Source organism: Psammomys obesus, unplaced genomic scaffold (assembly GCF_907164565.1).
Source record: "Psammomys obesus unplaced genomic scaffold, mPsaObe1.curated_primary_1811, whole genome shotgun sequence".
Classification (NCBI taxonomy): domain Eukaryota; kingdom Metazoa; phylum Chordata; class Mammalia; order Rodentia; family Muridae; genus Psammomys; species Psammomys obesus.
In genome coordinates this window covers 14,060,213-14,085,889 of record NW_026596240.1, presented here as the reverse complement: position 1 = coordinate 14,085,889, position 25,677 = coordinate 14,060,213, and the positions used below count along the sequence as shown (strand labels likewise).

The 25,677-nt window shown below is 39.0% G+C and overlaps 1 protein-coding gene and 1 non-coding gene across 4 annotated transcripts in view; one reads left to right on the top strand and one right to left on the bottom strand.

Annotated features, from left to right (window-relative positions):
• Nucleotides 1-25,677, top strand: part of Exoc6b (exocyst complex component 6B) — a 442,378-nt gene that overhangs the window by 43,337 nt on the left and 373,364 nt on the right. For all 3 annotated transcript variants that reach the window (XM_055596436.1, XM_055596434.1, XM_055596435.1), the window contains 4 exons: nt 12,432-12,597; nt 17,351-17,398; nt 20,230-20,320; nt 20,423-20,468. In XM_055596436.1, coding sequence (XP_055452411.1) covers nt 12,432-12,597; nt 17,351-17,398; nt 20,230-20,320; nt 20,423-20,468 — 351 coding nt within the window. The remainder of the gene's footprint in view (nt 1-12,431; nt 12,598-17,350; nt 17,399-20,229; nt 20,321-20,422; nt 20,469-25,677) is intronic.
• Nucleotides 2,330-2,429, bottom strand: LOC129668486 (small nucleolar RNA U13). Its single transcript, XR_008718923.1, has one exon. It is a non-coding gene; the product is annotated as a small nucleolar RNA U13 (small nucleolar RNA).

Here is a 25,677-nt window from a genome sequence, read left to right as displayed (position 1 = left end):
GAAAGAAAGAAAGAAAGAAAGAAAGAAAGAAAGAAAGAAAGAAAGAAGAAGGCAGCAGGCTTCATACTACAATAAAAAATTTCCACCTGGAAGCAATTTTTCCTAAAAGCCCTTAGGGACTGCTGTTACCCTCCCCCTTAGATTGGTAGCAAGGACTAGAAACACCAGCTCCCCTTAGAACCAGGCTTTGTTGCTCCCAGCTTCCAGAAGGGCTAGAGGAAAGCTAGGGAAATGACAAATTATTCCCAGACACTCCTCTATAAGGAATTCCCTTGAGCCTTCTTTCTTCTTTTCCTCTGGTTCTTTCTGCACTAACATTTTAGCTGAAGTACAGATTACTTACAATAATAGGACTTTAATTTACTTTTAGTGAAATTGTGTACTATCAACTCTAGTGCTTGTCCTTGTGGAAAGTTGACACATCTTTGGGTTCTGCCATAGGCCTTTTGTCACTTTATAAAGCCTTCTCTGTGGAATGTAGGCAGTGTTTCAGGTGTGAACTCTCAAGAAACTAATGGTCTTTTGAGAGAGAAAGATGTAAAGAAATCATTTGTATGTCGTGTTCAGTGTACCATCCTTTCAAAGATGTAAACAAATAAACAAATTTCAAGCAAAAGAATATTAACCCTTCACCAGTGAATGTCCTCAATGGTGCCCATTCATTCTGAAGTCTGTTTTCCTGTGTAACTGGAGGATAGAATGAAGTGTTTGGGTAAGTGGTGGAATAGTACTTTTGGTGGAATTTATCCCCAACTGCACATGGTTTTCTAAGGTCAAGGTCAGTTTAGATTTTTATTGTCAATATGAGGGTTAATTAAGTAGTAAATGGTGATACCATGGCTGTGAAGGAATAACTCACCCTATACCACTCCAAGTAAAACCAAAAGTTTAAACAGATTTTGAAGTAGATTGCTTCAAAAAAAACAGACTTATTGCATGTTCTCACATAGTAATTTTTTTTAATTACATTTACTTGCATGTGTCTATATGTGTGTAGCATGTTTGGGGGCAGAGGACGATTTGCTAGATTTGATTCCTTCCTTGTATTATATGGGTCCCGGAAGTGTAATTCAGCGTGTAGGGCTTAGTAGCAAACCTTATACCTGCTGAGCCATCTTGCTGGTCTATCTATTTGCCCTTGGCAGCGATTTTGTAATTTTCTCAGTTTTGGCATTAGATAATGTTTTCTCTTGGTTTTGAGTTAAAAGTTTACCATTTTAAAAACTATATCAGATTTATTTTTAATTTATGCATACCAGTTTTTAAGTCTGGGTAAATAGGATTCATAGTTTGTGTTTCTTTTGATTCTTTCAAAGCTTTTTTTTTTTTTCCTGTCCATGTTCTAAGATTTATTTATTTATTTTAAACTTAATTCCATTTTAAAAAACTTTTACTTCTCAGAAGTCTTAGAAATGTGTGTTAAAGTATATTTCTATAGAGAATATTTAAGTTCAATCAGTTATCTGTGGACATTGGGGAGGAGATTGCTTCTAAAATAAATAACAGTTATTATTCATGAGATGATATTTTACCGTGTTTCCTGGGCTGAGCTTGACTTTGAGATCAAGTGATGGACCCATCTGCTTCTGACTTCCTTAATGCTAGGATGAAAGAAATGTACCTCCATACTTGGCCCTAACATGAAGAATTTGACATGTTCCCAGACTGCACAGATACTAATAGTATGATTCTGTTCTTTGGTTTAAAATTACTGGAAGTTTTTCTTCTGCAACCAGAATCAGAGGAGGGAGGTTTCCTTGCAGGCTTCTTTTACCCTTCACTGAGAGATCTTGGCTTTATTCATTCCGAGGTCCTCTCACTTGATTCCTGTTCCTTCTTACTCCAGCCACTGGAGATGTCTTTTATTTTCTTTCCTGTGAAATCATGCGCTAATGGTCTAGAATTAATCTAGATTATTTAGATTTCCTACCAGAAGCATTCTTCGTAGTGTGTCTAATGCTTTGTATTGCTCACAGGGAGCATCGGCTTATTTTGCTGCTTTGTTTTCTATCATTTCCTTTTGGGTGGAAAGAACTTTATTAGCTTTTATCGGTCCCAGAAGGTCTTGAGTGCTATGGACTTAATTATGGAGTTTTAAATTGTTCTGGTTGGCTTAGACTCACTGTAGAGAACAGGCTGGCCTTGAACTTGCAGTGATCCTCCTACTTTTGTCTTTGAATGCTGGATTTACAGACATACACCATCCTGGCCATTTTTTTTTTTTTTAACGAATTAATTTTTATTTCTTTAAAGACAGGGTCTCACTGTATTCCAGGTTGGCTGACTATGTACCTCAGGATCTTAGGCATGCAGCCTCCTTAAGTGTGCATGTCAAGTGGGTAAAGTACCCTACTTGAAGGCTAGAGGGGGGTATGTGTCCCACAATGATGTGAATACTTAATCATCATGCTTATGAACAAAAAAAGGCTCCTGCCTCAACTGCTGTTTATTTCTCATCTTATAATTACCATCATTTATGGTTTAACTAAAAAAAAAAAAGGCATGAAATTAATCCTTTTTCCTTTAATACACATTTGTACAAAGGACAAAATGAAGCCACTGACAAATTTTGTTGAGCCTTTATAGCTTTAGCTACTGTTGTTGATGATGGGGATGATTTGTACCAACAGGATATTACCCAGGTTTTAGTTATGACAGTTTCTGTATCCTTAATTTGGACTGTACTTGCTTTCATTACTTTATTTCCTGTTTGATTTCTGTTGTTAATTTGATGGATGTTTTGTGACAAATTCTTTTCTTCTAAGACTTTCTAGTTGTATTTAACCCAAGTCACATTCTTTGGAAGGCTCTTTGGCTAGGTGTCAGCTGTGCCATCCTGTTTCTAACCTATCTTCCCTTACTGCGTGAGGCAGAATTCCCTCATTGCATTCTCTTGGGCATATGGGCTGTCTTGGTGAAGCCAGTCAGATACATTGGAATCTGCAAAGAAAGAAAAAGGGCTGCAGCTTGTTTGCTCTCATGTGGTGTCACAAAAACATTCAGATATTATATTAGTTGCTTTTTGTATTGCTTTGCTCAAATACCTGACAAGAAGTAACTTCAAGGAGGAAGGCTTTGTTTTGGTTTATAATTCAAGGGAATATAGTCCACCATGTTGGACAAGGCACAGTGCCAAGAGTAGAAGGCAGTTGGTTATGTGGCACCACAGCCAGAAAATACTCTGGCTGGCCATGTCAACCTGGGAGAGAGGAGACTGAAACGAGGTGGACTAAAGTCTCATGCAATAGACAACTTTATTCAGCGCATCAGACAGTTCATATCCTGAGGGGATTCTTGAGGGTTAAGCAAGGTCATATGAACAAAGGTCACATGATTTTAAACTGTATAAAGTCAGGAGGATAAGTCCTGCTTGGAGACATAATTATGAATTCTAATGGGTAAAATGATAGGTATTCTAAAGTAAAGGCTGCTTCTGTTATTACACCTTGGAGCCAAGGGCACAAAAACATTCCAAGAACAACCCATGTTATGGAGGAACAGAAATTACAAGACTCTTGTCTTGTTTATTTGAAGATTTCTCACAAGGTCTCAGAAATCTGCTCAGACACCTTCACTTATGGACCATGTTCTGACAATAAGATCCTGGTATTTGAATGACAAAAACAACAACAACAACAAAAAACAAAAAGGGAGAGGGCAAGACTACTCCTAGATATGATGGAGGAGAAAGCTTATTGTAGATAAAAAGGAACATAGTTAGAGGTAGGGACATCTGGGATAGTCCAGAGTGGACATGACCCTGAGCCATGGAGGGGAGAGGGGAAAAGCAGCCCACCAAGACCAAGAGACTGGCCAAGAGACTAAAGTGAAGGGCCAGGTAACCAAATAGGGAAGGGGAGCTGAGGGGAGAGGGAGGGGGAGGGGAAAATGCTAGCCATACCTTGCAACAGGTATGGACTTAGGGATGCAGAGAACCTGGTGGCCAGGTGTGCTTTGATGTGTTAAACAGACACCTCAGCTGGTTCAGTTTCTTCCCAGCTGTTCTGAACTTGTAGGTTGAGCCCCCTTTGCTTGTGTTTGTGTGTCTAATGGCCTTTCACAGGGGTTGCGTAAGACCACCAGAAAAACAGGTATTTTACATTACCATTCACAATGCTAGCAAAGTTAGAGTTAAGAAAAAATAATTTCATGGTTGGGGGTCACTACAACACGAGGAACTGTATTAAAGGGTTACAGCATTAGGAAGGGTGAGAACACTGCTCTAGCTGTGAGATGGTAATCCTTTACCTATTGGTTAACCTAATCTAGAAATTGCATTTAAAGACATCCCAGAGGCCTGTCTCCTAGGTTCTTCGAGACAAGTTGACAGAGCAACAGTCAACTTCCAGGCCCTGTGAAAGCACCTGGAGATAAAGTGGGTAAGGCAGTCTCAAGGGGAGACTGATGTTCTATTGTGGGGAGACTGACAATTGAACAGACCATCAGAATATACTTTAATAAATTTTATGCGGGCAGATAGTTACAAAGGAGGTGGCATGAAAGGCTGTAAGTGATTAGAAATGGTTTCTCAGAAGAATTAAGGTGCTGGCTGTGGTTTTAAGAGCGGATGAGGTTTACTTTGAAATAGAAGAAAAGAGGAAGGGTGGTGGAGGCTGGAGACTGGAATCCTCAACAAGTAATGGAGACTGATTGCTGTCTGTCTCTTTGATTTGCCTGCTACCTTTGCAAACTGCACAGCATTCTGTCATTTAGGATACTTTACTATGCAAATAGCAGAATATAGAGGAAAAGTGGCTTAAATAATTGGAAATTGATTGACTAATATAGAGTATTCCATGGCCCAGGACTCAGGTGTTCTCCACCCTTTCTCCTTTCTAAGCCCAGGTTATTGGCACCATTTCCTCTCCTTTAGGGTAGTTGTTTCACTTGCTTATAAGCATATTATTTTCACAGGGAAGTGTTTGAAGTAGAAAAAACAATTTCTTTTCCTGCATCCTCCAGGGGCCATAACACTTGCCTCCCCAACTTTGGCCTTTCATGAACAGATTTCCCTTCTCAGTGGCGAGTGTTGTATCATACATCCTCGTGTTAACTGAGCACTGACAAGGTAACTTAGTGTTTATCTCTTGTGGTAGGATAGGAAGGTGAAACATTAGATAGGGTTAGGACTCCTCAAACAGAAAAAGTTAATAGTTGCTGTGTAGACACAGCTAATCCACAACTGATCCTGCAGTGGAGTTTCCCCCACCCCTACCACTTCTCTTTTAGGCAGGGTTTCTCTGTGTAGCCCTGTCTGTCCTTCTGTCCTGGAGTTTGCTTTCTAGACAGGCCTGCTTCTTCCTCCCCAGTGCTGGGGCTAAAGGTGTATGCCCCCACCACCCAGCTCCCACTCCACCTCTTCAACAAGGTCTTCCTTTTCATTTAAGCCCTGTGCATCACCCTATTTGGCTCCTTATCCTTTGGAAAAAAAGATGGAAGCTGATTTTGGCTTTATGCAAGTCCTACAATTCGGTAGTGGTTTAGTGTAGAAGAATGGTAATTATTTTTTAAATTCAAGTTTCAAGTGGTACTTTATTAGTTAAAAGCTTTTTAAAATATGCTTTTGAAATCTAGGTGGGAAAAGGATACAGAACCATTATGTATCAAAGTGTATTATTAGTAGTACACACTAGGATACACACATAGACTTTGTGTAAAAAACCTTCGGTTTATTAGGGAGGTTATGGTAATCAGACTCTTTAGGGCACCATTTTACTTGAGTCAACATTAGACTATTAAAAATCACTATTAATTTCTAAGCATTTCTTCTTGCTTACTTTTTCCAGTACTAGAATATTCTTATGATGACATAGATAAGTAACTCCCCAACTACGGTTATTTGTTCCATAGTCCTGTTTAACTGTTATGTATCTTGTGTCAGAAGCACAGAGAAGTACAATAATATTTCTAAGAGTTGACTTCTTTTTGTTAAAGATTCTACCTCTTATTTTTATTTTTTTTTTTTGGGGGGGGCACAGTCTTAGGTAGCCCCTGCTGGCTTCAAACTTGTTGGATGGCCTTGAACTCCTGAGATCCTGCTGTCTCGGTGCGCCTCTCTAATGTTGGTATAATGGGCATGTGCCACCATGCCCAGTTTTATGCAGTTCTGGGGCTTTCTGTACGTAAGGCTACATTCTACATCCCCTGCTACATCCCTGCCCTGGACCCACAGATTTGATCAAATGCAGTTTTTAGATGTTTTTCAGCTGTCTGTTTTATTTGGTTACATCAAATTCATGTTTTAAGGAATATTAGAAATTGGTCATCACTAGATGGCAGTCTTTCTCCACTTTAAGTCATTTGTTCAGAAGGAAAAATAGCACAGTATTTATTTAAAATCAGTGCTGACTGCCAGTAGAAACCTGGCAGTAGATCTCTTAACTTTTCTAGAGTTTAAGAATTATTTATTTTTGCATTTTATATCTGATATGGTCTGTTGGTTATTGATGGCTTATGCTGAAGAGTCAGACTGTAAAGTCTGTTCACGTTAGCTTTGTACTGTGATAGAAGCAATTTGTAAATAAAGACACAAAAAAGTGTGTTTTCACCTGCTTCTGCTAGCCACATGGAAACTATGTATCCTTTTCACTTGCATGTACACAAAGAATTGAAACAGAACCAGGGAGTTATGTATTTCCACAAAAATGCAAAATATAGGGTACCCTAAACGCCATCAACTTTCTTTCATTTGAATGGGTGTGTTTTAGATTTGAATTCTCTCTCTATATATATTTTTGATATTGCCATATTGTCCTGGCTGGCTTGGTACTGATCACTGTACTGTGTAGCTCGGGCTCCTGCCTCAGCTTCTAGAATGCTAGGATTACAGGCCTGGGTGCTCTGTACCAACCAATTCTTATTTTAATTTTAAGACTTCTTACTTCGAGGGCTCACTGTAAACCTAGAAAGTTACGCAACATCATATTGGAAGAGAGTGTTAAAATTATAAATATTCTAAGTTTAAACTTTGTGACACTGATAAGGAAATTAAAACTACTATCTGCTGTCTTCAAAATGTTTGCTTCTTCTCATTATTTGCCTGAATTGGAAAGCATAATGCTCAGCTAGTACTTCAGGGAATTGTAATTGATTGCTGTTTCCTATTTTGTAAATGAGAAAACGCTGAAGGTCAGAGAGATTATATGAATTGGCCAAAGATGTAGCTAATTACAGTGCTAAGACCAAGGCCCCACAATAAGGCGTCTAATATCCACGTTTTCTTACTTTGATTTTTAATATATATATATATAAATATATATATAAATATATATGTATACATATTCATTACAATTTATTCATTTTGTCCCAGCTGCAGCCCCTCCCTCATCTCCCCCTAGTCCCACCCATCCTCCCACTTCTCCCTCTATGTTCTTTCCCTAGTCCCCTGTTAGGGGAGGACCGCCTCCCCTTCTCTCTGGCCCTAGCTTATCTGGTCTCATCAAGGCTGGCTGCATCATCTTCCTCTGTGGCCTGGTAAGGCTGCACCCACAGGGGGGAGGTGATCAAAGAGCTGGCCACTGAGTTCATGTCAGAGACAGTCCCTGTTCCCCTTACTAGGACACCCATTTGGAAACTGGGTTCCTTTGAACAGGGCTCTAGGTCCTCTCCATGCATGGAGATACTCCTTAGTTGGAGTATCAGTCTCTGCAGGGCCCCCTGCACCCAGGTATTTTGGCTGTTTTTCTCCTTGTGGAGCTCCTGTCCCCTCCAGGTCTTTCTGTCTCTCTCTTCTTCCATAAGGATTCTGGCCCTCTGCCCAAAGTTTGGCTATGAGTTCTTTTTTCTTTAGAGGAAACCCAGGGAGGTATTACTTATTTAAATAAATCTAAGTTCTGAATATCTCCTTTTATTTTTATGGTTTATGGTGGCCTCTCATTTAGTTAGGCTTGACTTGGATTCCTCATTGTCCTGTCTCCACTTCCCATTGGCTGGAATTATGTACTGGTCCACCATACCCGGCTCCTGAATTTTCTGAACTTTGGGATTTTTTTTCTCCCTCAAGTTTGTCCTTTATCTTTGGAGAGAACGAATGAAAAGTTTTCCTGGTAGAACCTAATGTAGAGGTTATTGCTGAGTCAGAACATAGAAATCAAAAGCTTTTTTTTTTTTTAAATGAATAATACCAGTTTATGTCTTTAAGGTTTTTCAGTGACCCTCCTAGTGACCTCCCTTCCCAGTTTTCTACATGACAAGGAATATGAGTATCTTCACTTAGAAGATTCTTTTCCTTTTCTTTCCAAGGGGAAGAGTTAAGCTTGGAACTTACTGAAATGTCAGTGGTAGGTTCTGTCTTGTGTGTTCTTGATGGCTCTTGTTGTAAGATCATCCACTTGGAGGGCTGCTTATAATTTTTTTCATCTTTTCTTCCCAAGAAAGGGGAATGAATTTTAATGGCTGTGTTTTTACTGAAGTCAGTGTTGAGAATTTTTACTGAAATGTGGGCATGTGTGTGTGTATGTGTGTGTGTGTGTGTGTGTGTGTGCATTACCCTTAATTTTGGGTTCTGGAACTGACATGCATAGGAAAATAAACTTTCTTATGCAGAGGATAAGTACATGATGATTCTGTAGCACACATCACTCCATATACAGAAAACATGGGAAGGTAGCAAGTATGTGTTTGCTGAAGGAGTGTTAGGGATGTCCCAGTCAGTGTGTTGGTTCGTGGTTCTGAATTGATGCTGATTCCAGGAGACCTCAAGAAACATGGTCCTCCAGTTAAAGTAGGGGCTTAATGGAGGTCAGGTGATTGTTGGAGTGTTGGCTGAAGTCTGATTCACAGTTAGGTCCAGTTGGTCTCCAAGCTCATCCTGTGGTCATATACCTCCCCACCCCCAATGTATAGTTGGGATAGATATATTTAGAAGTTAGCAAAATTCTTGCACTTGTTCCCTGACCTATGGGCTATTATGGTTGTGGTTGTAAAGGCTAAAAGCCTTTAGAGCTGCTTGTTCCCGGAACACTAGTGAATCAAGACCAGTATTGCATCCCTAGAGGAATTGCAGAAATTAGTGCCATCATCAAGGATTTGAAAGATGCCTGGTGGAGAATGACAGTTGACTATCAAAAACTTTATCAAGGAGTGACTCCAATTGAAGCCGCTGTACCAGATGTGGTATTCTTTCTTAAGCAGGTTAACACATCTCTTGGTATATGGTTTGCAGCTATTGATTTATTAATTGCCTTTTTTCTCTATACCTGTCCGTAAGGACCTCCAGAAGCAGTTTGCTTTCAGTTGGCAAGGGCAGCAGTTATACCTTTATGTTAACTCAGCCCTGTGCCAAAACTTAGTTTGAAGAGATCTTGATCATCTGTCTCCTTCACAAAATATTACATTAGTGCACTCTATTGATGACATTATGTTTGGACCAAATGAGCAGGAAGTAGCAACCATATTGGACTTGTTGGTAACACACATGTGCATCAGAGGACGGGAAATGAATCTATCCAAAATTCAGAAGCCTTCTACCTCAGTGTCTTGATCACTGTTTTGTTGCTGTGAAGAGACACCATGACCATAGCAGCTCTTATAAAAGAAAGCGGTTACTTGGCATTTGCTTACAGTTTCAGAGACTTAGCCCATTATCATTATGGCGGGAGGGAGCGTGGTGGCACACATGCAGACACGGTGCTGGAGAAGTAGCTGAGAGCTCTACATCTGGATCTGCAGACGGCAGGAAGAGATGCTGGGCCTGGCTTTTGAAACCTCAAAGCCCACCCCCGTGGGCATACTTTCTCCAACAAGGCCATACCTACTCCAAAACTTTGACTCTTTCTCAGTTAGTGCCACTCTCTGGTGACTAAGCATTCAAATATTTGAGCCCGTGGGTCCATTCGTATTCGAACCATTATGCTCAGTAAAATTCTTAGGAGAGCAGTGGTGTGGGGCATGCAGAGATATTTGCAATGATTAGTTGGGCTATTTGGATTATGGAGATAGCATATTCTTCCTGTGGGTGTGTTGCTGTGGCTTGTATACCACATGACTTAAAAAACTGCTAGCTTTGTATGGAGCATCTAACAGGAGAAGGTTCTTCAACAGATCCAGGGTGCTGTGCAGGCTGCTCTACCACTTGGATCAAATGCTTCAGCAGACTTGATGGTTCTTGAGGTGTCAGTGGCAGACAGGAATGTGATTTGGCTCTCCTGTTGGTGAATCACAGAAGAGACCTTTGGGATTTTGGAGCAAGGCTCTCTCATGATTTGCAGGCAATTATTTTCCCTTTGTGAAACAGCTCTTAGCCTGCTGTTGGGCCTTAGTGGAAACTGAACACTTGACAATGGGCCACTGGATTACCATGCAGTCTGACCTTGCCCTTGCTGCCAGTCCATTTCTTGACTGGCATTAGGGCCTACTTCTTAGGGATTCTAGCATATATTGAAGACCAGCTGAGACATCCAGTCTCATGGACTGAACAGTGTCGGGATTCTTGGGCCTTTTTGTTGTTCATAGGCAACCATTATTAGCTAGACCATAGCCTGTAAGTCATTTTAGTAATTCCTCTTTACATATATATGTATGTATTCATAGTCATTCTCTAAGTTCCATTCCTCTAGAGAACCCTGACTATTACAGAAGTCTTTGGAGAGCTAAAGCTGGGGGTAATGTCTGAAGTGCTGCTTTAAAGAGATTGTTTTAGCTACGGCGTAGACTATGTATTTGGTGGTGGTGGTAGTGGGGTGGTGAATGCATACTGGAAATTTGAAGGCTGTTGAATTGCTGTGTGGCTAAATTATATATTTGGACAATGAAAAAATAGAAATGGTGGGATATGTTCAATTCTAGGACATGTTTTGGAGGTTGAGTTGTCTAGACTTAGTAGTAGATTGGATGGGGAGAGGATGGACAGACAGATGAGAAATGATTGTAGATACTTGTAGAGGTGTGTGTGTGTGTGTGTGTGTGTGTCTGTGTGTGTTTTGAGTGTGCTGGAAGTAACTGGTTTGGGAAGGGAAATAAGCTGACAAATATTTTTTTTTTCTTCACTACATTTGGATGGCTTTCAACAATCCAATTGGAGTAGTTCAGTAGTTAGTAACAGGAAATTTGAGTTTAGAGTTAGGGCAGAGTTCTGGTTGGTAGGTTATACATTAGGAAATCATTAGTATATGAGTGGTATTTTTGAGCCATGAGATTGCTTGGTGAGAGAGCATAGAGAAGTGTAATAGAGGAGGGGGCTCTAGAAGGGAGATTGAGAAGGTGTGTCACTGAAAGGGTAAATCCATGTTAATGTGGTTAATCTCCAGAAGAGAGTGCTTAATGAAGAAGTCTGCTCTCCAACAGAGGAGTGAAATGAACACTTGCTCTAGTGGGAAGTAAAGATACAGAAACGGGTTTTCCTAGGATGGAGCATGTTTAGTTCAGGGCAAGTTTTCCTATGTGCTTTTTACAGACACTAGAATAATCTGGTGGAGAGGGAAAATACATGACGTAGAACAGAAGTTTTTAAATAACAAGCAGGGTTAGCCGCAGATGAGCTCTGTGGAGAGCAGATAGAGGAGGAAGTACAGATGTGTGCAGGTTGGCTGATTTTCATGAGGGAAGTGGAAATGGTTGCGTGTATTCCCTTCCTTCCTTTTGAGAAGTGTATAGTTAGAACAATAGTTGAGAGGAAGGGATGAACATTGAGGCAGGGGAAAATATAGTTCCAACACCATGAGGATTTTTTTTTTTTGAGACATTAATTATTGCCTGGGTTGAGCATTCCTAATACAAACATCTCAAATATAAAATACTCATAAAAATATGACAACTGTCATAAGTGGAAAATGCCAGGTTGGCCTCATGTGTGTGATGTGTTGTAGTCAAAACGCTAACTCACTAAAACATTGTATAGATTTACCTTCAGGCTATAAGTTATGTATGGAAACATAGTGAATTGTGTGTTTGGATTTGAGTCTTGTATATAAGATAACTTGTACAAATATTCTTCCAATTCCTCTGATCAGAAACATTTGTTTTCAAGCATTTCGGACAATGGATATTCCTTGTAGGATTTTCTAGTAGTTTTGAATGACTCTTTTAGATTTTAGCTATGTAGTTATATTGAATCTAGGCAGCCTGGCTGTATGATTTTTCTCCAGTAATATTCTGCTTCTTAGATGGAGTCATGGAGTAACAGGATTTTTGGAAATTTCATTTTTCTAGATGAGCTAAATGGAGACAAGGACAGGACCTGTAATTCAAGACTTTTTACTTTGTGATGACAGTCTAATGGTGTGCCATATGTTTTAAAGTGAATTAGAAAGCAACTTTCTTTCTTTTTTTTTTAATTTCCGAAAACAAAGCAAAGCAAAACAAAAACAACACTTCTGAGGACAGCATGGATGCAGTTGGTGTATCCTGACAATCTAGTTTTTACAGAAGTTTCTTTGGGCTTGTAATTCTCTTCTCAGAAGTAATGTAATCTTTTTGCCACTTTCTTTTTAAAGGTCTGTCTATGATGGTGAGGAACATGGGCGCTTCATGGAGAAGCTAGAGACTCGCATCCGCAACCATGACCGAGAAATTGAGAAAATGTGCAACTTTCACTACCAGGGCTTTGTGGACTCTATCACTGAGCTGCTGAAAGTGCGAGGAGAAGCCCAGAAGCTCAAAGTAAGGAGACACTTGGAGACCTCTGCTCCTCTGTCCTTTCATGGGGTTCTTGTTAGCATTGAAAGAGTAGGAGTCATATTACATGACATGTTGTAGGACAGGCTTGTTTATTTTCATGGGGTAGATACTGTTAGTTCTCACTTTTCAAATGTAGAATTGAGATGAAGATACATGGACAGCATGGCCAAAACCATAATGTTGGTATAAAGTGGTCTTTACTACACAAAGTTCATGTACAGTTTAGATATGAGTACATTATTACTATTATTGTTGTTATTATTTATGATAAGGCCTTCCTGTTATTATTTGTGATAAGGCCTCACCTGGCCCCAGACTTGCTTCTTTCCCAGCTCCTCAAGTGCCAGGATTATAGGGGTGTCTTACAGTACCTGGGATGTAGTGAAGATTTTTATGCAGTAAGGAAAGAGTTAATACCAAAACCCCTATAAAAGAGTTTGTGGGTGAAAAGAAGTTAGTTTAGTTGGGATACCTACAAATGGATGTGACCAGTGATCAGTTACTGCTTCTTTCAAGAGACTGCTCTTAAAGCCCTCAGCTTCTTTGCTGGAAGAAAGCTGCTGCCCTTGGCATGGAAGCACGGCTGTGCTTACTCGAAAGGCCAAGGTGGAAAGAGCAGTGGTGGCTGTGGAGTGCTGGCTTGAGGGAGAAGATCCCGTGCAGGAGGGAGGCAGCAGGTCCTTTCTCTTAGGCAGACGACTCTGCCTGTTGACCAAAGATTGTCTCTAAATTTCTGTTATGTTGGACACTTTAGATCTTTGTTATTTTCTATGAAAACACATCCATTCTGTCAGTAATAAAAGTTTTATTTTCTTCTCTTTAGTTTTTATGCTTTGTTTTCCTTTTGGAATCCGAATTAGAATCCATAATACAATTTTTCCTGCATGGGTTAACTGGACAGTGAATATAAAATTTATCTCAATATATGACTAAAAAAAGCAAAGAAAAAAATTTTATTGAAAAGATAAGCAAGCTACTAGATAACAAATTTATTCTATGACTGCAGTAGTTTAAAAAAATCATTTCACTGCAAAACTTGACTGAAATGGACATGAAATCATGAAACCCTTAAACTTTGTAACTTCTTTTATTTAATGCGAATTTTGGTGTTTAACTACAGAAATGTTAATGTGTTTGAAATGGAAGTGCTATGCTGTCTCCAGTACATACATATAGTGCAAAATATTTTATATATAAAATATTACTTATATAAAATTTTCAACATTTTGAAGTCTCAAACACATTGGATCTTAAGGTTTTTTTTTATGACAGAATTCATTTATCTTGAGAAACAGAATATTGCCAATATCATTAAATAATTCTCTCTTTTATGTTTCTTAGTTGCTGTCTTCATCTTAGATGTAACAAGTCTTTTGTTTTGTTTTGTTTTTTCTTTGCTAATATGGTATTTATCCTCACTCAGCCATCATAGCTTCCTTCACATTCTTTTGGTTTTTGTTTTTCAAGACAGGTTTTTTTTTTGGTGTGTGTGTGTGTGTGTGTGTGTGTGGTCTTGGCTGTCCAGGACTTGGTTTGTAAACCAGGCTGGCCTTGAACTTATAGCAGTCTGCCTGCCTCTGTTTTCCTGAGTTCCATCACAATCTTGATTATTCTTTTTCTATACTCCTTAGTCTTATATACCACAGACGTCTCCCACATAGTCTTGGGGCCCTGCCCCACAGTGGGCCAAGGATATAAAACGTATAGAATATGCTCTAGGCACGATGATGTAGAATACTGCCTGTAATCTCACCAATTGCTGACCTTAACTGCTGAGTGAGACTTCGTTTTCTTCTTCTTTCTTTCCCACTTGAAATTGGCTCAAGTTACAGATTCCTTCAGGGTCGTCAGAATGCCTCCGAAGGAATACCTGGCTGTACTTTTCCAGTTTGGTATTTTGGCTGCTTCAGACTGTCACTAGTTTCTCTGAGGGTGGGAAATAGTGTCTAGCTGCACACCTGGTAAGCTCTTCTCTAGGGGCCCATGTAACCCAGGTGAAGGATGCTGAGCTTCTTAACTCTAGGAAAGAATTTAGAAGTGGAAAAGTTTAAGTATTAACTACTTATAACACTAAATTAATACAGGTAGATTGCACTTTTTGTGATGCTCATTATCTTGTGTTCACAGCATCATGTGAATGTACATACACTTTCATATTTTCTAATTACAAGTGTATTCCTAGACGGTTGATATATCCTCTTTTCATTGTAGTGTACCCAACAGTTATCATCTAGAATTAAAATAGTTACTTTTTTTTTTTTTTTTAACCAGTGACATAGATTAGGCTGCTATGGATTTGTTTTTGATGATGGTTTGCATGAAATCAGATTAGTGGGCATTGATCAGCACTTCTAAGAAAACTTGAAATGAAGCAGAATAGAATTGAATAGAAAATAAAAGTGTATTATATCTATTAAAGATAAACACTGTTTCTTGAAAATTATTTCTATTTGCATGTTTATGTGTGTCTCTGTGTCTTTTTCATTGTGTGTGACTTTGTTTCTGTCTCTGTGTCTCAGTGTTCATGTGTCTGTGTATGTATCTCTGTGTGTCTGTGTTTCTCTATGTGTATCTGTCTGTATCCCAGTTTCTATCTGTTGTGTCTCTGTGTATATTTCTGTAGTCGTGAGTCTTAATGTAAATATCTGAGTTTGAGGTTAGAAACATTGAGAAATGATGCAGTCAACAAGGCTATTTTAGTATGAACAACAGCGGTGAATGTAGTTGTATTGGAGGTTTTAATTTTGGGAGGCCTCCAGAGTAGGATAAAAACATCCAGTTTATTATTTCGTAAGTACTTTGAAGGAGATAGTGCTGTCATTTGCTGTAACTGTGCCCCTTAAAAAAAAAAAAACTGTACCTTTTTTTTCACATTCTTTTATTATGAGCTGAACCCTATTTTCTAGCGACAGGTATTCGTTAGGAGCAGCCTGTCTTCTGTTAGCTCCTCAGGGTACTGGAGGCAGCAGTTGTGTAAGTGTAGGGTGTAGTATCCTGGGCCCAGGTATAGTGTGCAGGGTCTCCAGATCACTTTTCCTTTATTTATGGGCTCAAAAAGAATTTTCCTTTGTTTTTCATGTGATACACATTTGGTTCCTAAAATCTGTTTACATTTCATCAAGCTGCAGTTTGTCAGTGCCTTCATGGCACATGACATCTAAATGTCATTCTCATCATTTGATCTTGCCATCCTACCAGCTGTTCTTATTTTAGACAGGTCATAACAACTTCTGGCTTGTAGGCCAAATCCAGTTTGCCTCCTATTGTTGTAAATAAAGTTTTATTGTGACCTAGCCACACTAGCATATCACATTTTATTTATGGCTGCATTCCTGTCAATGTTGACTAGTTACTCTACAGAATTTGTGGCCTGAAAAACTGATAATATTTACCATCTTACTGTAATGGAATCAGATGGCTGGCCCCAGTTTTAGGTGATGCTTCAGATAATGCATTAGATTTGCATTTGGAAGATACTTTTTTTTCTGAGTTCACAGTCTGTTGGTTAATGCTATGATGCTCCTAGGAAAATAATACAGAGGTGCTATAAGTATCTATTGCTTCTTTTTGTTAGGTTTTATAAATATCTTCTGGAAGAGGTCAGATTTTATTTTATCTTTGAAAGTAAGGGTACATTCTCTAACCTGCTATGGACTGTATTATCCAGTTATAGTACATAATTTAAGATAAAAATAAAAAAAAAGTGTTTTCTGAAAAACTAGTTCCTTGAGATGGTGTTGGATCACATAAGTTTGGAAACCATTCCATATGATGCCCGTTTCCTGAGCATTTATAGTGTTTGTTATTCTCTCCTCTTTGTGTGTGCAGTGCAGGTGTGCCCATGTGTTAATACTATCAGATAACATTTCTTGATGCTCTAAGGGACATTGTGGGAAATCCTGGATTGAGGGATGCCATAAAAGTATAAGGAGCAGCAGTTATTAGTGGAAGACTAGATAATCTCTGTTTAAGAAGTTTGAAAGTTAATATTGTCCATGTTTGATAATATCTGAAATGATAAAGAAATTACTATCCTAAAACTTTGTTTTATGTTAGTGGAAATATCAAAAGTAGATAATCAAAAAGTTTTGTGCTGGTTCCTTTAAATTATAAGTCATAGCTCATATTTTGAGGTTGATTCACATATTTTGACTGTCTGGTGGTGGAATTAATGGGGGTATGGAAGTGTTAGAAGCTGTTAGGAATTATTGACCCCCAAACTACTTAATAACTCATTTTGTGGAATTAAGAATGTAACTGGTAAAAACTTACCTTGCGTTACAAAGTTGAGATTCATTTTAGCCTTTTCAGGACTACGTGGTAATGTGAGGAGGTCTGTGTTAACATTTGTCTTCTAGACATTGTACAGATTGGTAAGGCTCTTTGGATTATCTTCTATTTTATTTCATTCTCCTTTGGTTTTTCCTTTTCTCTCCAAAGTTAAAATATAATTTTGGGGACACGGTAGTATCTTACTTTGGAATGAACTATCTAAACCAAACATGTCTCTCAGTCAGCTTTTCTTTTTCTTTTGCAAATGAGCATGGAGATGCCTCTTAGACAAGCTGATAGAGTTTAAGCTGCAGATGGAGCAGCCGGATACCCATGTGCTGGAATACAGAAGGTGTCTAGAGACCCAATCCCAGGCTTTTCATATTACATTTTGATCTTGATCCAGTGATTGTCCAAGTATTTGGTTTTTTTTTAATGAGTTTAAATTGTCTTCTCTCCACAGAACCAAGTGACGGATACTAATAGAAAACTGCAACACGAGGGCAAGGAAGTAAGGCCAGTTTACCTTTTGAAAACATTTTGTTCTTCTGTTTTGTGCTGTTCTCTTTGAATGACTGTTCTTCACTTTGTGGCTTATAGGAATATAAGCAGTGTGTTAGAAGAGTTTGGGTAATGTTTACCCAAAGAGCTTCTTGTAATGTTTACCTGAATGAAATGAATGCAGCCACCACAGGGTACAATGAGATAATGTGCAGCCTCTCCTGGCTGTGCTTTAAAAAAGAAAAAAAAGAAAAAAAACAAACAAACAGTCAATACTCTGCCATACCTGCTGGAATGTTCCTTCCGTCTTCATATTCACTTGCCTCAGACCTCTTCTCTTATGGTGGTTCCTCCTCTTCCTTCTCTTCCTCTTTGTTCTTTTCTTCTTCTTCTTCTTCTTCCTCTTTTTTTCTTCCTCCGCCTCCTTCCTCCTCCTCTTTCTTTTTTTTTTCCAGTCAGGGTCTCATGTAGCCCAAGGTTTCTTTGAACTGATCCTTCTACCTCCATTTTTCCATTGTGATTACTGGCATATGCCACCATACCTCTTCCTTCTCTTCCTCCCTCTCTTCACTGCTCCCTCCTCCCTTCATCCCTCCATCTATTCTCCCTTTCTCTCATTTTTTTCCTTTCTAAAAAATTTATTTATTACAGTTTATTCACTTTGTATCCCTTCTGTAGCCTCCTCCCTCATCTCCTTCCAGGCCCAACCTCCCTTCCTAATCATCTCCTCCTATGCCCCTTCCCCAGTCCACTGATCGGACCTCCTTCCCTGATAGACCTGACCCTAGTCTATCAGGTCTCATCAGGACTGTCTGCATTGTCTTCCTCTGTGGCTTGGCAAGTCTGCACCCCGCAGGGGGAGGTGATCGAAGATGCAGCCCCTGAGTTCATGTCAGAGACAGCCCCTGTTCCCCTTACTAGGGAAAACTGAGCACCTATGAGCTTCCTCTGAACAGGGGTTTAGGTCCTCTCCGTGCATGGTCCTTGGTTCGAGTATCAGTCTCTGCAGGGACCTCTGGGCCCAGAGACTGATTTTTGGTTCTGTTGGTCTCCTTGTGGACTTTCTGTCCCATCTTGTTCTTTCTGTCTTCCCCTTCTTCCATAAGGTTCCCTGCACTCTGCCCAAAGTTTGGCTATGAGTCTCAGTATCTCCTTTGATACCCTGATGGGTAGAGTTTCTTTCAGACCTTCTTTCAGAGGTCCCCTGTGGAAGGCTCCTGTCTTGTTCCTTGTCTTCTCCTACTTCCAGTGTCTATCCTATTTGCCCTTCTGAGTGAAGTTTCAGCCTCTTCCCTAGGGTCCTCCTTGTTGTTTAGCTTCTTTAGGACTATAGATTTTAGTATGTTTATCCTATTATATGCCTAATATCCACTTATAAGTGAGTATATACCATGTGTGTGTGTTTGTTTCTGGGATACCTCACTAAGGATGATCTTCCTTCGTTCCTTCCTTTCTTCTTTCCTTTGTTCTTTCCTTCGTTCCTTCCTTCTCTCTCTTCTTTCTTCTTTCCCTCTTCTTCTTCTTCTTCTTCTTTTTTTTTTTTGTATAATGATCTTACTTAGTTTATGTCTGATAATATGTCAGCTATCTGTATTTTTTCCAAACAAGGTATTACTGTGTAGCACAGGCTTGCGTAGGATTTCCTCTGTAGTAGTAGGCTCTAGCCTTGAACTTATAGCAATTCTCCTGTCACAGTCTCTAGTGTCCTGAGGTTACAAGCATGTTCACCCTACCTAGCTTATGTATTACTTAATAAGATCTTTCCTGAGGACCTTGTTGGAAATTGCTTGCCTTATTTTTGCTTTTTCTAAGTTTGCTTTTATGTACTGTGTTACTGTACTTCATTAGAATCAGCTCCATATGGTTAGAGGGTTTGCTTGTTTTACTCCTGCCGTCTTTCTAAACAGCAAATGCTGTAAAGTGAGTGCTCAACAAATATTTCTTCTAAAAAAAAAAGAATAATCAGGGAGGGGGCTACAGGGGGGGATATAAAGTGAACAAAGTGTAATTAATAAAATTTTTAAAAAATTAAAAAAAGGAAAAAAGAATAATCAATTCTGTTACTTGACAAACTCATCGTTTAAACTTTTACAATTTGCCCTTTTAGTTTACATCCATTTATTTACTTGATCCAAAGCCAAGACTGTTATTTCCAATATCTAATTGATGGGGGAAAAAAAAGAACAGTTGATTTGAAATTTATACAATAATCAACAAGGCTGAGGTCAAAGTCAACCTTCTGACTTGAAGTCATCCACTTTCATTCTCTTTATTCTTTTTACATATCTAAGAGATGCAATTTTTAGGTGTATGTGTGAGATGGATCCTTACTTTTTTCACTTCACATAGTCCTATTCTACAGATATAGTTTGTTACATTTTGAGATGACTGTGGGAAGAGAATGAATTAATCTCCAGTAAACTGGATCTTGTACAAGTCTATGTTTTCTAAGTATGGAGCTTGTTTGTTAAAATGGGACCTTGTTGAGGATAAGAAGGACTGCCTTCCTTAAGGAGCCCAGTGCTCACATGGAAATGTAAGTCATGGAGTCTGAGAGGGTTTGGAGAAAATGGGCAAATGTTTTCTTTTTTTTTCTGAATAGCCTTTGTACTTTAGGGTTCATTTTAAATAGCCCTTTTTTGATGTATATGCAGTGTGGGAGAAAGCAGAAAGCCATGTAGGAGTGTGTCACTGACTGTGGAAGGCAGTTACTAAGCTTGCATAGTAAGTCTTACTGGGAAACTGGGGTTCTTAGATAAATTGAATGCAGGGTAGGAAAATGTAACTGAGAACTTTTTATTTACAGTTCTTGGCATAACTATTTTTTTCCCTTTTGCCAAGCTGGTAATAGCAATGGAAGAGCTGAAGCAGTGTCGACTACAACAAAGAAATATTTCTGCCACTGTTGATAAGTTAATGCTGTGTCTTCCAGGTGAGGAACTGGGAATGGAGTAGAATTCTTGTAATTCCTTCAGCTGAATTAGTTGTCTATTTTGTCTAAATGATGCCTGTGTGCTCTGTTTTCTCTTTCAAGTCCTAGAGATGTACAGCAAACTGAGGGACCAGATGAAAACTAAAAGGTAAGATTTTTCAATTGAGCGGTTTTTATTATCAAAACTTTCTTTTATTTACAATACTTAAAAAAGAGATTTATTATTTACTTACGTGTATATGTGTGTATGTCTGTGTGTTTGCTGTGTGCCTGTGATGCCCACAGAGGCCAGAAGAAGGAATTGGATCCCTGGAGCTGGAGTTACAGACATTTGTGTATTGTCTGATAGAGGTGCTGGGGTCTGAACTTGTGTCCTCTGTGAGTGCAACAAGCGCCCTGAAACCACTGTTCTATCTCTCTAGCGTCCTACTTGTGTCTTGAGCTTTCCACAGTCTTTCCGTGACTTCCACAACTTCGTCAGTTTTGAGGAGTTTACAGTGTTACTTTATAAGTTTTGTTTTTTTCCCTTTTGGAGAAAATAGATTGTCAGTATGTCTTACCACGTATGGTGTGATCTTTTTTTCTTTTGCTTTTCTTTTTTGTTTTCTTGATACAGAGTTTCTCTGTGCTCCCTGGCTGTTCTGGACTCACTTTGTAGACCAGGCTGGTCTGGAACTCATAGAGATCCACTTGTCTCAGCTGCCATGTGCTGGGAACTAAAGGCGTTTACCACCATGCCCCGCTTGCTGTACAATCTGATTTTTAATTGAGGTCTTTAGCTCTTTTATGCCTGATGCAGTTATTTGTATATGGCTTTCAGTCTAATTTATTTTCAGTTTGTCCTCACTATTATTTATTCTTTCTCTGTCTATCTACTTTCCTCGCAATCAGTTAACTAGATTTTAGGATTACATCTTGTCTTTACTAATGTTTTATAATCCATACTTCTTTGTTTCTTTGGAATGGCTGCTTTTAAGCTTATAATACTCTTTCATTTTCAGTGGATTTGTAAATAATTATGGCAAGTCCCATATAACACAAGGTCCTTTATAGAGTGTCCATTCAAATGGAAATGCTTCATAGATTTAATCATTACCTGTTGTATACATGAAATTATATTACTGTACCCCTACAAATATATAGTTACTATTTATCAATTAAAAATTTAAAACTATGCCTGTGTTTTACCATCCCTTCCTTGGTGTTACTGTAATTAACCTTATTTCAAAGTATGGCGTAGTGCCTACAATACAGCTTAATTTTTGCTATGAACTTTATATAAAAATACGTTAAAAGTAAAATTTAAAAATTTTCCATTTATCTGTATATTTTAAGTGATTCTTACACTTTTATTTGTTTATATAGATCTGAATTCTTTACTGTCTCTTTTTGGGTTAGTGTGATAGCTATGAATGCACTCAGAAATGCGGTGTTTCTGAAATAATTTATTTAAATAACTGTTGTTTTTCGTATGCCACACTATCTACCATTTTAGGTATATAGCTTAGTGCTGTCTAAGAGCATTCACAGGGTGATGTAACTGTCCTCACTTCTCGACTGCAGAACATGTCAGTCACCTCGGAAAGAAACCTTCTTCTAGTATTATTTCCCTTAGTCTGGGCAGCCGCCACTTCACTTTTATCTATATGTTTGCATATTGTGAACATCTCATATAAGCTGGGCAACATAGTACATGGCCTCTTATGTTTGACTTCTCCTTTTACAGTGTTTTCAGGACGCAGCTGTGCTTTGGTGTAAACCAGTACTTCACTCTTTTTTATGGAAGTGTTCTTCCACTGTGTGGCTGGACTATATTTTATTTTTTTATCATTTGATGAACATTTGGGTTATTTTCACTCTTTTAGTTATGATGAATAAAACATAGATACTTACCAGTTTTTCTGTGGACATGTAGTTGGTGAGTTCTATTGGGAATACACCTCTGAGTGGACTTGTTAGCTCATGTTATACTCTGTATTGTGCTGTTTTGTGAAACCAGTTGACTGCTTCTCAAAGCAGCTGCATCGTCTTATCTACCTGACACCATCATATCAGTACTTAGTATTATTTAAAAGGGTTAGATTTAGTTATTTTATTAGTTTATAATTTTTTTTTTTTTTTGCCTGCATGTATGTTTGTATATCATAGGTATATCTGGTGCTCATGAAGGTCAGAAGAGGGCTTTGGATCCACTGGGACTGGAGAGATGGCTCATTGGGTAGAATTCTGTTGTGTAAATCTGAGGTCCATACCTAGAATTCATGTAAATGTGGAAGGAGAGAGCTGATTCCACAGAATTGTCCCCTGACTTCCACATTGTGGTATACACCTCCACTACCTCTATATACATGCAATAAGAAATTAAAGAAAAAAAATAAATCAAAACTTTTTTTTTCTTTTTTGAGACAGGGTTTCTCTGTGTAGCCTTGGCTGTCCTGGACTCGCTTTGTAGATCAGGGTGGCCTCAGACTCACAGAGATCCTCCTGCTTCTGCTTCCTGGGTGTTGGGATTAAAGGCCTGTGCCCAACAACATTTTTTTTTTTTTTTTTTAAAGACAGGATCTTATTATGTTCAGGATGGCCTTGGATTTATCATATATAACTGAGATTGACCTTGAATTACTTCAGAGCCTCATGCCTCTTCTGAGTGCTGTTTGTCACTGTGCTTGAATTATGTTGCTGGGAATGGAATCCAGGGGGCTTTGTGCAGGCTAGAAAAACACCGTATCCCTTGTGCTGCAGTGGCCACAGCCATCATTGGTTTTGATGTTTCCTCTTGTCGTTACGCTGTGTTTCTTTTTAAGTACATACATATGGATCTAATGCTGTTTTCATGCTAGTCTGTCACTTCTTGAACTTTCTTTTAAAAACAAAGTTTACTTTTCTGGTTATAGGTAAAAAGATAACTTTTGGCTGGATAGTGAACATTATAATATTATGTTGACAGGTGTCTGGATTTTGGGGGAACTTTGCTGTTTTTCTGTTTAGTGTTGTGGTTTATTTTGGGAAGTAGTGGCTTGTACACCTGATACCCCCAGATGTACCCCCATTTTAAAGCTCTGCTAGGGCCAGCTATGATAGCTCAACTTTAATTTGAGTACTCAGGAAGCTGAGGCAGGTGGACCTTTGTGAGTTTGAGGCCAGTATTGTCTATGTAGTGAGTTCCAGGCCAGCTAGGAATGTATACTGATACACTCTGCAACAACAATAACAACAATAAAAGCCAAAGCTCTACCAGGCCAAGTATAGTGGGCTTTACAGAATATTTAATCTGGTCTGGATGGCCCAGTGGTACCTATGAAATTCAGCATTTGTCTGTTTGGCGTTAGGACATTTCTTTGCCGTCTCTGAGCTCTCTAAGTATTCATCTTATACCTTTCTGTCAGTTTATCCTTTTCTCCTCTTTTTTTTTTTTTTCTCCCACTTCTCTCCTCCACTGCTTCTCCCTTTTTCTTCACTTCACATACCCCATGTCTGGTTTAGTATTCAGCAAAGACTCCAGGAAAACTATGCAGGTGTGTCATTCCCCACCTTTTTCCCTCCCTCCCTCCCCACCTTCCTCCCTTCGATTTCTCTGCTACAACCTTTTTGGTCTACTATTTGATGCCTTAAGTCAGCAAATCTTTGGGCTCTGTGAGTCTTTATTTTGATTGTGTCCATCATAAAGAGATCACATTCAGGTAGCTAGCCTGTTTGTTCACAGTTATCTGCTGCTGTTCAATGAATGAAAACACTGTCTTAGGTATTAGCCAGGTGTGTCTGTCGGTTTCCTGGTAAGCTTTCATGGCCGGAGGCCTGGTTATTTGTTTTTAAGTTGTAAACACTGATTTTACTGTTGGGTTTTATGTTTCCTAAAGAGTCTCCAGCACATATGTTCTATTAGAAAAGGAACTATTATTTTCTATGGTGAAAGCTTGTATTTCATATTTTATTATTATGAATGAGAACAAAAAATTTATAGGTAACTGTGACTTACTTTCAGGGACCTTTTACTAGAATTAAAAAAAATCATCTTGAAAGAGTTCTTTTTCTTACAGTATCATTCAACTTTATCTCTAGAGCAGCTATTCTCAAGCTGTGGGTTGCAACCCTTTTGGGGTCGAACAACTGTTTCACAGAGGTCACTTAAGACCATTGGAAAACATAGATATTTACATTATGATTCATAATAGTAGCAAAATTACAGTTATGAAGTAGCAATGAAAATAATTTTATGGTTAGGGGTCACCACAACATGAAGGTTGCAGGATTAGGAAGATTGAGAACCACTGTCCTAGAGGGAAAAGGGGAGAATGAGCATACATACAATTGAAATGGAGGAATCAGCTTTTCAGACTTTTTTTTTTTTTTCCACTTTTTAAAAGACAGGGTCTTTTCTATGTAGCTTTTGCTACCTGTAAACTCACTGTGATCCTCCTGACACACTTGGCCTCATTAGTTAATTTACTTAAAATTTTCAAGTTTTATTTCTTTTAACAATTTTGATTTGTATATATGTATGTGTGCTTATGCATTTGAGTACAGGTATCCCCAGAGTTTAGAAGAGGGTGTCAGATCCCCTGGAACTGGAGGTATAGGTGGTTGTGAGCTGCCTGATATAGGTGCTAGGATCCAAAGTGCTCTTTTTTTTTTTTTTTTTTTTTTTTTTTTTTTTTTTTTTTTTTTTTTTTGTCTCTTTGTTTTTTGTTTTTTTGAGACATGGTTTCTATGTGTAGCCTTGGCTATCCTGGAACTCACTTTGTAGACCAGGCTGGCCTCGAACTCAGAGATCTGCCTTCCTCTGCCTCCCAAGTGCTGGGATCACAGGTGTGCACCACTACCGCCTGGCCTTTAACTGCTCTTAACCAACAAGTTATCTCCGTCCTCAGTTGTTGTTTCAAATGACTATTGTACTTGTATGAGTTAACATCCGTGGTGTATGTCCTTGTCGGTGTGGTGCGCATGCGGGTTTGCTGGCATAGCTGAGTGCATGTGGTGGCCAGAGATTAGGTTGAGTTTCTTTCCTCGATCACTCTCCACCTTTATTTTTGGAGACAAGATCTGACAGTGAACTTCAGGGTCACTTGTGTGCCTGTCACAGAGCTGGGGTTATGGGTCTATCCACCATAACTGGCTGTTTATCTGAGATGGGCATCCAGACGGGTGTTTGGGCCTGTGCGGTGTTGGGGACTGACGGAGGCGTCTCCTCAGCCTGCATTCAGGTCTTAAACTTTTATGAGTTTCATTTCATGTGTGTGTGCCTGGGCGTATATGTGTACCATGTGTGTGCAGGGGCCAACGAAGGTTGGAAGAGGCGTTGACTCTCCTGGAGCTGCAGTTGCATAGCTGCCAACGGCTATGTGGGTGCTGGGCACCGA